The 14,134-nt window shown below is 31.8% G+C and overlaps 1 protein-coding gene across 1 annotated transcript in view; it reads right to left on the bottom strand.

Moving 5' to 3' along the window:
* DCX-EMAP (Doublecortin-domain-containing echinoderm-microtubule-associated protein) overlaps nucleotides 1–14,134 on the bottom strand; it is a 197,633-nt gene that overhangs the window by 77,264 nt on the left and 106,235 nt on the right. Inside the window, exons 4-5 of the mRNA XM_075381299.1 lie at nucleotides 11,332–11,529; nucleotides 5,040–5,156 (exon numbers count right to left, since the gene is read on the bottom strand). Coding sequence (XP_075237414.1) covers nucleotides 5,040–5,156; nucleotides 11,332–11,529 — 315 coding nt within the window. The remainder of the gene's footprint in view (nucleotides 1–5,039; nucleotides 5,157–11,331; nucleotides 11,530–14,134) is intronic.

Raw genomic sequence — 14,134 nt, 5'->3', positions numbered from 1 at the left:
TTTTAATCATAGAAATTATCTCTTATTATGCAAGTATTAATGTAATATTATTTTACTCATTAATTTGAAATTTAAACTTCTGTAATGATACAACTGAACCAAATTATTAATTTTTTGTTTAAATCTTATTGTGATGATTTTTAGTGACTATGATAAAAACAACTGAAATTTTTTTGAAATATTTTAAAACAGTTTTTTAAAAAGCAAATAGAATATTGTATATCTTTCTTAGCTCTGTCATTGACAAATTTTTATTTCAAACACGCCCTATAGGTTTTTAAACATTAATGACTTAATCATACAATATTTAGAGTACAATTGCAAACAAAAAGATCAAAATATTCAGTTAAAACATTTGGATCTGATTTGATTCCCTTGATCAGATGATGTTTTTAACTGAGAAAAAAATATCAAAATTCTACATAAAAAACTTTGAAACCGATTCAATTGCCTTGACCAAATTATACTTCATAATCAAAATTTAAAGAATTTAGAGCATAATTGCTAAAATGAAAAAAAAATCAAGACTTTAGAAACAAAATATGGGCCCCCCCATTAACCCCCTTGAATAAAAGCAACTCCTTACAACATTTTTAATAACAAACACATGAAAAACTTTAAAAGTTTTAAAAAACTCTTATTTAAAAAATTTGTCAACATCTTCTTAGTAACAGATATAGTTGGATTTTCAACCTTGAAGATTAATACTTAAAAAAAAAAGATATTTTAAATATGGGTGTCATTCAGTTCTCACTGATTAAAAATCAATGAGGGCTGAGTAGCACCAATGGGCTGAATGGGTGGCTTAATAGATTATTTATTATAGTAATCATGTATTTCAATAATAAAAAAACAAAAAAATAGTGTAACCTATCTTGTTTAAGATAGGTTCAAAAATCACGGTGAATCCAGCAAAATAATTGTGTCAAATTTCATTTTTTTTAAGGTAAGAAACAAAAACTGTTTAGAAATAATGTTGAATATCCCTCACCCCTGATCCAAATGACTTAAAATTTTGAAATTTTAAATAACTTAATACAACATTACAATATTTACAACCGCAACACGCAACATAACAATCTTCATTGTATTAAAGTTCAATTTTCTACGACCACTTTACAAAAAGTTTTTTTTTTTTGTCTTCAGTCATTTGACTGGTTTGATGCAGCTCTCTAATATTCCCTATCTAGTGCTAGACGTTTCATTTCAGTATACCCTCTACATTCTACATCCCTAACAATTTGTTTTACATATTCCAAACGTGGCCTGCCTACACAATTTTTCCCTTCTACCTGTCCTTCCAATATTAAAGCGACTATTCCAGGATGCCTTAGTATGTATCCTATAAGTCTGTCTCTTCTTTTAACTATATTTTTCCAAATGCTTCTTTCTTCATCTATTTGCCGCAATACCTCTTCATTTGTCACTTTATCCACCCATCTGATTTTTAACATTCTCCTATAGCACCACATTTCAAAAGCTTCTAATCTTTTCTTCTCAGATAATCCGATTAAGTTTCACTTCCATATAAAGCGACACTCCAAACATACACTTTCAAAAATCTTTTCCTGACAGTTAAATTAATTTTTGATGTAAACAAATTATATTTCTTACTGAAGGCTCGTTTCGCTTGTGCTATTCTGCATTTTATATCGCTCCTGGTTCGTCCATCTTTAGTAATTCTACTTCCCAAATAATAAAATTCTTCTACCTCTATAATCTTTTCTCCTCCTATTTTCACATTCAGCGGTCCATCTTTGTTATTTCTACTATATTTTATTACTTTTGTTTTGTTCTTGTTTATTTTCACGCGATAGTTCTTGCGTAGGACTTCATCTATGCCGTTCATTGTTTCTTCTAAATCCTTTTTTACTCTCGGCTAGAATTACTATATCATCAGCAAATCGTAGCATCTTTATCTTTTCACCTTGTACTGTTACTCCGAATCTAAATTGTTCTTTAACATCATTAACTGCTAGTTCCATGTAAAGATTAAAATGAAATAGGGAACATCCTTGTCGGATTCCCTTTCTTATTACGACTTCTTTCTTATGTTCTTCAATTATTACTGTTGCTGTTTGGTTCCTGTACATGTTAGCAATTGTTCTTCTATCTTTGTATTTGAACCGTAATTTTAAAAAAAAACTGAACATTTTATTCCAGTCTACGTTATCAAATGCCTTTTCTAGGTCTATAAACGCCAAGTATGTCGGTTTGTTTTTCTTTAATCTTCCTTCTACTATTACTCTGAGGCCTAAAATTTCTTCCTTTGTCCCTATACTTTTCCTGAAACCAAATTGGTCTTCTCCTAACACTTCTTCCACTCTCCTCTCAATTCTTCTGTATAGAATTCTAGTTAAGATTTTTGATGCACGACTAGTTAAACTAATTGTTCTGTATTCTTCACATTTATCTGCCCCTGCTTTCTTTGGTATCATGACTATAACACTTTTTTTGAAGTCTGACGGAAATTCCCCTTTTTCATAAATATTACACACCAGTTTTACTTTTTTTACAAAAAGTAAAAAATTGAAATTGGTGAACACTACACATTCCTTCTTTTTTAATTTTTTCCAAACTTTAATGTCATTAATACCCCATTATAGAGAAATTTTTTGATCCATTTTCAAAAAAATTTGTGTGAGCCAGTTTGTAGATATTTATTAAAAGTTAATATACAAATGTATGTATGCATATTTCCTGGAAATTTCTGTTAACTTCTTTTGTATGTTTTTTGGTTAAAGAAGGTCTTTAAACATCAACATTTTTAAAAACCCTGATACCTAAAATTTTGGCTGATCGCTATATTTTTTAGCTATGCTGCAGCAGCATCAAGAGAACTACAAACTGGAAAGAAAAAAAAACTTTATACTACATGATTTGGTTCAGTGTATCATTACAAAAAATAAAATTTCAAATTAATATCATTGCTGATGGATGAAATTAAAAGTACATTTTGTTCATATTATTACTTTTAAATAAATGCTCTATTGGAATCAATTTCTACAATCATTAGGTACTAAAAAAAAAAAAAAAAAATGCAGACAATAAGCAACTAACCATATTCTACATTTTTAATTACGACCCATACGAGAAACCAATTTAATAAAGATAGTTTTAGTCATCAATGATTTTTATACAGAGTGATTCAAAGAAACGGGAAATTTAAGAAATTAAATAACGTTAATGAAAAATTTTTTTAGAAAATGAATTTTATTTCATGTAATTGTATAAATTTTGCCATTTTGGGTTACATACATTATAGTTTATTTTTTAAAGATGACATCTTCCAGGTGACCTCCTCTTCTACGTAAACACTCACGAAGTCTCTTCGTTAAATTGTTCATGGTTTGACGTTAACATCTCAACTAGAATTTCCGAAATTGCTTCTCGGATCTTTGCCTTCAGTTCTTCTGTTATAGCAGGTCTACTGTGGAACACTTTCCTTTTAAAGTGACTCCACAAAAAGTAATCGCAAGCAGAGAGATCCGGGAGGCCATCTAATGTCACCGTTTCGTGAAATGACACGTTGTCCAAACAATCGGCGTACAGCTACCATCGATATTCGTGCAGCATGTGACGTTACCGTCTTGTTGAAATTAGGTTGTGTTAAGAATTGGTGGAAATCTCTTTTGTTGTTCCACAACAAAGGTTTCAAGCATGGCTACGAAACGAGCCGACGTCAATGTAATCGTAAGCCCGTTGTCATAACACGGGCTTAGATGACATAGCACACCACACGGTCACTTTCTGGCTGTGCAACGAACGCTGGTGTAGCTGCGTAGGATTTTCTTGTGCCCAGTATCTGAAATTTTGCTTGTTAACAAATCCACTGAGGTGGAAATGCGCTTCGTCTGACATCGACAGTTCATGAACAAATTCTTCGTTATCATTTATATTCTGAAGCATTACATTACAGAATTGTGCTCGCACAACTGCATCGTTCGGTTTCAGTTCCTGGACAATCTGCAACTTGTACGGATGGTATTGCAAGTCCTTCACTAACATTCTTCGAACGCTTGAACTATGAGATTGTAAAGATGTTGAGAGACGACGGATTGACTGATGTGTACTTCGTGTGACAGCATCTTGTAAACCTAGAACATTCTGTGGTGTGCGGACGGTTCACTCACGGCCTGGAGGTTTCTTTTTCATTGCCGAACCGGTTTCCTCAAAATTAGATATCCGTGTTTTAATTGCATGTGCTGATGGAACACGAACGTGCCGTCCCAGATTAAAATGATGGCGAAATTCTCTACGCGCTCCCTCCACACTGTCATTGTTTTTGTAAAACGGTTTGCTAGCAAATGCACATTGCGCACCACTCCAAGGATCCATAACAACTAAATGGCAGGTTAGGTTAGAGAGGCTGGCGCCACTTATCAAGTGGTACCAATCGCCCACGGCTACCAACACATCTTTCAAAATTTCCCTTTTCTTTGAATCACCCTGTATTACTTCAATTTTTATATCCTTCAATTTTCATTTCCAGTATTCCTAGTTGTATCAGATGTTATAGAATTTTTAGTTTATGAAAAGATGGAGTTTACTGATTTATCTAGGATAAAAATAATTTTTTTTTTTGGCTGCAAAGTAAATTTTATGATGCTATTTTAGTTTATTTATTTCAATATAAACGAATTATATAATTGCTAAGTTCGTAATTTCAAAATTAATTCTTCTGTGAATTTTGTATATAATAACGTATTTTTCGAATTTAAATAACCTATAAGTAACTAAAAGAAGTCAAATTAAAATAGAATGTATCGTCATATTCACAAAAACTCATATTTTTATTAGAGAAAGAACAGGTCAGATATAATAATGAATTATATTTATATAAATAAGAAAATACTCTTGTACCCTGTAATAATTATTAAATATAACGTAAATATCCTCCCATATTTCATTTATTACATAATTTACATAATTATCTTCTACATAAAAAATTACTAAAAAAAACAAAAGATTAAAATAAATTAATAAAATTTATTATATAATGATAAAAAAAATAAAATAATTCAAAGAAAATTAATAACCTCTTGTCCAGCAATAGTGTACATTCTTTTGGCCCCAGTCATTTTTAAAACTTGTCCTAAATCTTCAAGAACCTCTTCAAATGGCTGTGAAGTTCTTAAATTTAGAAGAACACGACACTGTAAAAAAAAATTAAATTTATAATACTGATTTTTTATTATCATTTTATTATGGAATTAAATTAAAAACATAATTTAAAATTACATTTTTATTACTTTATCTTACGATCTCTACGGTGAAATGATAGAGGCTCTGTCTTTCTTCCAGAAGGTTTTGGGTTCGAATACTGAGTGAGGTTTTTTGTTATTTTACACATAAAATAATTCATCTTTTATCGACCAAAAATCTGTTCAATTAATGAACAATTAGCAACCCAATGGGTTGGTCTAGTGGTGAACTCATCATTACATATCAGCTAATTTTGAAGTCGAGAGTTCTTAGGTACAAATCCTAGTAAAGGGAGTTAGTTACTTTTATACAGATTTTAATATTAGATCGTGGATACCGATGTTCGTTGGTGGTTGGGTTTCAATTAACCACTCTTCTCAGGAATGGTCGACCTGAGACTGTACAAGAATACACTTCATTTATATTCATACATATCATCCTCTGAAGTAATACCTTACGTAGTTTCGGAGACTAAAGAGAAAAGAGAAAAATTAGCAATCTCCCACAGCCTGATCAAATGAACATGATATGTATGAAATTTAAATAAGGTGTAGTCTTGAACAGATCAGGTCGACCATTACTGAATACTGAAACATGTGGTTAATTGAACCCTAATCACCAAAGTACACTGGTATCCACCGTCTAATATTCAAATTCATGTAAAAGCAACTAACTTAGGCCAAAGAAGAACAAAGAGGTCATCGGTAGAAGAAGAGGAAGAAGATGAAGAAGAAAGAAGACCCAACGAAGACCCCTCTACGCGACCCAATGTCACGGACAGAAGTCCGGAAAAGAGCAGAGATGCGTCCTGCAATTAAAGAAGTAAATGAAGATTTTCCCCTATCCATTCCTAAAATACTTACAAACAAATAACTTAAATTAAATCAGCAATTGCGACTCCCTCTGGAGAAGGGAGTCGCTCCCTCCAAATAACTACTGTCCCCTTGTGGCGTACTCCTGGTAGCAAATAAAGCGTTAGCACCGAAAGGACTTCAGTGGACGGTCTGAAGGGGAATCACGTCGGGAGCACGGGTTTTAAAAGCGCAGCCTCCTGTGGTCAGACCCAGAAATGTGTGTGAGAATGCTGGACACGTACAGATATGGAACGCTATACAAAAAATCCGTCCATAAAACTAAAAGAAACCTTTTAACTCATACCCGACATTAAAATAAACCCCTAAACACGCCCGATTATTAGAATGATACAGCAGCAATGGTCACTGTCCAGGCTCTATGTTTTCGTAGGGAGAAATGAAACTCCCGCCACTTTTGCGTTCTGTTCCGCAACTAACTTTTACTAGGGATTTGAACCACAGAACATTCGACTTCGAAAGTCAGCTGTTAAACAACTGAACTGTAACCAGTTAACTACAAGACCGGCCTGATAGGCTAGTTCTATTATAAGCCCACAAATTTAAAAAAATTTTCTATACACTTATGTCGATATAAATGTATTTTTATTTATAATAGGATCAAAACTACTAAGTATAAGTTATCTCACTTTTTTATTATTATTAGTTTTAATGAAATTGAACACTTTATATTATTGTTAATAAATCATCAAACTTACACGAATGTTATTGTGACAACCAATAAGTACTAATGTTTTCCAGTGTACACTTAAATAGACTGGCATCTGCTGATAGGCTTTTTCCTTTGTATAAATTTACAAAGTCCATTATTTGCAAGCGATTTTCAAAATTGCCGCCTAAAAGATTTTGCAATGCTTTCTTTGAATGCAAGAATGCAATGCATTCTTTTGATAGTATTTGTGTGAATGCCTAATATGGGGGTCTATGAACTGTTTGGTGTGATTGAAAGTACTATGTAATATTTATCCCTGTTCCTTATACCACTGTATGGTCTGAAATTAAATGAGTTCAGGATGCAATTGATTAATAATAATGAGCAACAAACAATCCAGTGTTCTATTTTCTACAGCAAACAATAAACACTCATTTGTTTCATGGCAAATGCCTTCAAAAAATCCATTACTTATTTCCTATTGTTGATTGCAAACTTGGCCGACATTATAGTTGCATTTTCCACACAGGGATCATCAATTTTGACAATTAACCCTGGCCCTCCTATTATTATGGATGTTTTTAAAAAGTTTTATGCCACACACTGTCGCAAATGGTTACATAAATCCATAACTGTATTGTCATTTATTCATAGTTAGTGCTTGCAAAACTTAATATTCATCATCTTGCAGCTTCGATTATAAATAAATAAAAATACTTTCCCATACAGTAAACTTGAGTGATCTAACCAAGAATTAGACCATAATTAAACATCTAGCCTATACTCTGTTTTATTGCAACACCACCTTTCTCAACTTTCAGTAACACTTAATATCATGTTTTGTTAATTATTACATGTTTTCTCCTTTAACAAAATATTACACACGAAAGAAAGAAATAAACCATTCTTTAAATTTATACAAATTGTTCAAATTTAAAATATTTCCAGAAACCTCCATAGCTTTTCACAAAATCACAAATTGAAAACAATGCAGGTAATGAAGAACAGATCCGACATTAGACTGTGAATGATTTGAGCAGCATGCTTATTGCAAAAATGTGATTAAATAGTGTCTGTTTGCTTCGAAAACACTATCCTTACTGGAAACAGTTTTAAGTAAGGAAAAATGAACATAATAATGTGTAATTCTAAAACTATATCTACAAGTGAGGCAATGAAGAGCCACAGTTGGGGAACCATGTCTGTTACTCAAAATTACAACAAATCATTTAAATTTATATCAGTTCTAATATAAAACCATAATTTATTATTCAATTGTTAACGTATAAAATTTTTCATTGATTTGTAAAAGTATGAGGTCTGTAAATAAAGCAATGAGACTAATTTTTTTTGACAGCTAAAGTGTGGCAAAACTGTAAAGTTACTAGTAAACATATGTTGAACAGCTGATTTATATTAGGTATTACTTATTTTTAGTCTACTGTTGCCAAGCGAGACGTAAACAAATTTTTTGTAAAACGAGTTTTTGTTGTGCATTACAAAAATGAGTGATACTAATTATGTTATGCAATCAAGTTTTGTGTTAAACTCGATGAGAATACTATTAAAACTTTTTCACAATTGAAAAGGACATATGGAGATGACGCTCTGTCACATGTTGAAGTTTTTAGATGGTTTAAATCATTTACAGATGGCCAAGAATCAGTTGTGAAAGATCCACACTCTGGAAGACTGTTAACATCAAAAGTGATTACAATTTTGAGCGAATCAGAGACTTTTGGAGTTTTTGTCTACAGGACAGATTTTAAATAAATATGTTTACTGAGAAATTCTTGAAAGACTGTGGAAAAGAGTTGTTCACATGAGACCAACCACCAAAGAAAACTGGATGCTGCATCATGACAATGCACCTTGTCACACTGCACTTTCAATTAATGAGTTTTTGGCAAGGAAAAACATTCCTGTAGTTCCTCAACCATCTTATTCACCTGAATTGAGGCCCTGCTACTTTTTCCTGTTCCCAACTTTAAAAAAACACCTCAAAGGACACCATTTTGGAACAGTAGAAAACATTAAAAAAAAATGTAACTGACCATCTGAAGGATATTTCACTTTCTAAGTTCCAACACTGCTACGAAGAGTGGGAAAACCGTTTGAAGCGTTGCGTGGCTTCCCAAGGGAACTATTTCGAAGGTGATAGAGTTCATCTACAACTGGATTGTAAATAAAAAGTTTTTCTGAACCAGTCTCATTACATTTTATTTACAGATCTCATATATCTGGTGGGACATACATACTCATGCATCTATTTCAGTGCTTCGAAGAAAGTTCAGTTTTTTTATTCATTAGCCTATTTTATAATTTTTTATGTACACTAAAAAAAATTTCTGAAAAATAGAATTCCATTTTGTTTTAAATTAAATTTTAATAATACAAACTGATTTTCTCAATAAGGACCAAAAAGGTTTAATATTATCTCACAGAAATGAAAAATTTACTGTACAAAACAAATTTCACTTTTTTATTTTTGAGTAATCCAAAAGTTAATAGTTCAAATATTAAGAAAATAAACATTTTAATGGATTAATATATATATATTAACTATTACTTAAAAAGAGGTTTACATCTTTGATTAGCTGTAGATATTCTGTTTATAAGGCAATTTGGCTGAAATTTTGGATAAGTAAATAAACAAGCCATAAGAACTACATCATAAAATAACCACCTTTTTTATTTTGTGTTGCCACAAACTCATAAACAAAACTTTCCAAAGTAGAAAATGCATTTTATACAAAAAAAGCTATCGTTACTAACTAAATACGAGCTGAAATTTTTAATAATTATGACCTGAAAATCTCCCAGAAATGTACAGGGCAATAATTATGAGTACTATGCAATTTAAACCTCATTGTAATGCCGAGATCTGCCGAAACTTAGATATCAGATTCTCAGACTTTCACCTGGAAGGGCGGTGTAAATACTAATCAGACATGATATTTTTCATAAGGTACAAAATTTTCATTCCAGTTCCTACATGCAAGATTCAAGCTAATATACTGAATTAAACTTTAATACTATATAATCATAAAAATGTTATGCTAATAATGTGCATAAACAACCGTAACAAAATACTCTGAAATTAAAAATGTCTTCTTTGATGTCCATTTCATCAGTATTTATATTATAAAATAAAAATTCCTTCCAACATGCTGTTAAGAAATATCTCAAACAGCTGACTGTTCTAGTGACTAGTTCAAAAGGTCATTACTCTATCTAATCTATTGACAAGGCAGTTCATTATTTAACAACACTTTTTTGGTGTTTATTACATAATGAGTTAAAGCAACAATTTTGTATGAAAATACAAGGATTAATCTCTGAAACACCTTGATCTCTACCTTGTAGAGATTCTGGTTGTCACACTACCCTCTCCATTCCTGCCCTAAAGTGTTTTACCAGAGGTTATCGCATTGAACCTCAGAAACTGATTAGACATCACAGTCATCAGTTAGGCTCTGTCAGGATATCATCAATGCAAATGCCTCGGCAGACATTTCAATCAGTGATTTATTCACAGATTTTGCCATTGCTTATGCTTCTTCAAACATCTTTTGCTTTTTTGCCCTCACAAATATTAACCACGTTCACAGAAGTGCGAACCCTGCATCTCATTCTAGTTAATCGAAAGAGTTCATCTCTGAAACATCCTGAAACCCATAAGGAAAGACACATATCTTGTAACTATTCTGTTCATCACACTCTCCCTTCCATTCCTAGCCCAGATGGGCTTTACCGAAGATCGTCTTATAGACCCTTTAAATTTGATAACATATCACAATCATCAGTTTCATCGTTGTCAGGATCTGATTGATGCTAATGCTTAGGTAGACATTTTCATTGGTGTTTTAAATCAACTTTGCTACTGCCTTTGCTGAAAACTTTTTCCAAAAAACGTTTTTCACTCATCTAATCTAATCTGTAGCATTTTCAACCAATTAACTGTTTTGTGAAGTGTGATCCTTGTGCCTCACTCTAACACCAATGGGAATAAAATAATTATTTATCTCTGGAATATACTTTCTTTTTCTGTTTAGCACCGGAACCATTGTAAGGTATTACTTCAGAGGATGAATGAGGATGATGTATATGATTGCAAATGAAGTGTAGTAATCTTGTACAGTCACAGGTTGACCATTCCTGAGAAGTGTGGTTAATTGAAACTCAATCACTAAAGAACGGTATTCGCGATCTAGTGTTCAAATCCGCCTTTACTAGGATTTGAACCTTAGAACTCTCGACTTCAAAATTGGCTAATTTGCAATTACAAATTCACCACTAGACCAACCCGATGGGTTTATCTCTGGAACAGTTAGATGTTGGATCATTTAACGATTAAATGTATCCAAATATCTGTTAGTTTTCACTGAATATATAATAATACAAAAGACTATCAGCAGTAACACTAACAGAATCTATAATCAAGGTTTTTTTTTGTATATTTTTTATGATGACCATAAGAAATTTTGACACAACTAATCAAAGATGTAAACCCCTTTGCAGAATACAACTTCTTTGGAAATATATATTTATATATATCCATCTTATCCTCAAAATTAATAACAAGAAAAAATTGGAACTTACCTGTATAGTATGATCTAAATTATTTATAATCCTAATAACACGTCCTGAGCTTGATTTAGGTGGAATTCCCCCACCAGGTGGTGGTAAATCAGAGTCAACAAGAGATGCTTTACGACTCATTGATTGTTTATTCCAGCCTTGTGGTTGTGGATTTGTTGGATACCAAACTCCTGGATTTTTCTTACCATAACTTGCATTCTAAACAAAAGAAAATTAAAAATTGAAAAAATAAATTATCTTATTTAAAATTCATTTTATAAAAAAAAAAAAAAAAACAGTAATAAAGTTTCATTTCAAATTTATGTCAATGATTAGTTGTAAAATATTCAATTATTCAACAAACAGCCAAGTGTGTCATTTTTATTTTCTTTCACATACAAAATGAAGCAGAATTTAATTTTAAAAAAATTGATTTTTTTCTTTAAATGGGTCTAACAATATTTTATCAGTAGTAATTATCTTTCTATTACGTGAAGTTTATTGAAAGAATAAATAAATATATCACTAGTAATATATGAATGAAAAGATAACTTCATGAGAATAGTAAAACCGTGGTGGGACACAATGAAGTCAGGCGTATCTCTGCTGAAACAATAGTCTCCCACTGATCCCCCATTAAAATAAAATACAAAAGTAAAGCTATAAATATAATTACATTTTATAATTATAATTTTAAAGGTTACTATATAATCCTAAATAAAAAAAATCTACATTGCTTGGTTGTACATAAAAAATCCCTTTCAGTACCCTGGGAGGCGGAGGTAGATTTCACCAGTCCTAAGTACGGGATAAAAAAGATTTCCACCTTAAAGTTCAGAAAAACTTCAAGTTTACTCAATACGACAATGATTGCATGTGAAAAAAGTTTCACATGTTTAGCATACGACCCATCTTCTTACAATTCCAACAAAATTTTGTTCATCCCTTTCTGCAAAGGTTGTTCATATCAAAAATTGTTTCAGACATAAGTTTTAGGTAATGTTTAGAGGACTAACGACCTCTTTAAACCGATTTGATACTATGCCTATTAAGGGAAGTATGATGTTGTTTTTTGTCTTTAAAACCCCATTTTTTCCACCCCCTGGGTCAATAGTTGGCGATATCAAAAAACTTTACTTAGATAAGTTTTAGGCCCTTATCCAAAGAACAGTATGAACTTTAAATGATTTTGATATTCTACTTAATACGAAAGTTATAGCAATATTTTGTTTTTTCGAAAAACGCTCTCATTTCCACCCCATGGTGCAATTTTTCCCACTAATGAACTCGACCGAGATTTTAGGTCATTGTATTTTATGTATAAATTTGAAAGTGATTGGCAGAAAATTACGGCAGTTATCATGTTCACAAGAAAGTGAAATATATATATATATATATAAACTTTTGAGCTTACAGTGATTTTGGGGTCTCGGGGTTATGAAACGCAAAGATATATTAAAATTTTCCGAAGTCGAATCATGGTACCCGTTACAATAGGTAGCCTTCTTATGAAATCTACCTAAAATGAGAATATGGCTGAAGCATCAGTAAAAAAAAAAAAAAAAAATATACTTAAGTATTTAAACACCAACATAGGATCAGATTTTAATCTTTATAATGAGCCCCACCTTTATTAATTGCAGCTATATCGGTGTAGGTATAACACAAATTGTAGATTTAGTAAATTTCATTATGTAACATCATCATTTTTATATAACATATTTTCATCGTACTGCACTAAAACAGTAATGGATGATATACATGATCCCTAAATATCATTACCGTTTAACTGGTGCAATTCAACCATTATGTCTGAAACATAATTTGATAAAATGATTTAACGTACAGAACAGACAGAAATTAGATCAGAATATTGATTTCATTTTATGATTTGGCTAAAGTTTTTACTAGTTACAACATATTAGATATTTTTACATATTTGATAGAGATTTCACTTTATTGCCTATTATATCTCCTTTCTCCTCCTAATGCGAGCAAGAAGAACAGTGATAAATTGATCGAATCTTTTTTTAACCATTTTAATGTTTTGATGCTAATCTTCTTTCCAGTCTACTCCATAATAATATTCGAACTTAAATATCAATTACTATCCTTAACTATTTATTTGTTTTCTCAGTTTTCTATTTCTTTTCCAGTTTTACAGCTGCTGCTGGATCTGGATGTTTGTATGTGTATATATATATGTGTGTGTGTGTGTGAGAGAGGGGATATGTGTACAGGCAAATGCAGTTACTGCTACTGAATTACCCGGCCTGATGTAGCTGCAGATGTACTACAAAGCAAGTGTTAATGTACTGGTAAATATGTTATCTGGAACAGACTCAGATCAACCATTCCTGATACATGTGATTAATTGAAACCCAACCACCAAAGAATATCAACATCCACAATCTAGCGCATTCAAATCCATTTTTTTTTTTGTCTTCAGTCATTTGACTGGTTTGATGCAGCTCTCCAAGATTCCCTATCTAGTGCTAGACGTTTCATTTCAGTATACTCTCTACATCCTACATCCCTAACAATTTGTTTTACATATTCCAAACGTGGCCTGCCTACACAATTTTTTCCTTCTACCTGTCCTTCCAATATTAAAGCGACTATTCCAGGATGCCTTAGTATGTGGCCTATAAGTCTGTCTCTTCTTTTAACCATATTTTTCCAAATGCTTCTTTCTTCATCTATTTGCCGCAATACCTCTTCACACTGACATTTTAACTTAGGATTGTACAGATCAGGTCTAAAAGTTGAACAAAAGGTTTGTAACAGGACGTACAGTACAAATCCCATTGCGGTATTACAAAAG

This window comes from Lycorma delicatula, chromosome 13, assembly GCF_047948215.1.
Source record: "Lycorma delicatula isolate Av1 chromosome 13, ASM4794821v1, whole genome shotgun sequence".
NCBI lineage: Eukaryota > Metazoa > Arthropoda > Insecta > Hemiptera > Fulgoridae > Lycorma > Lycorma delicatula.
This window is presented reverse-complemented; position numbering and strand designations above follow the sequence as displayed.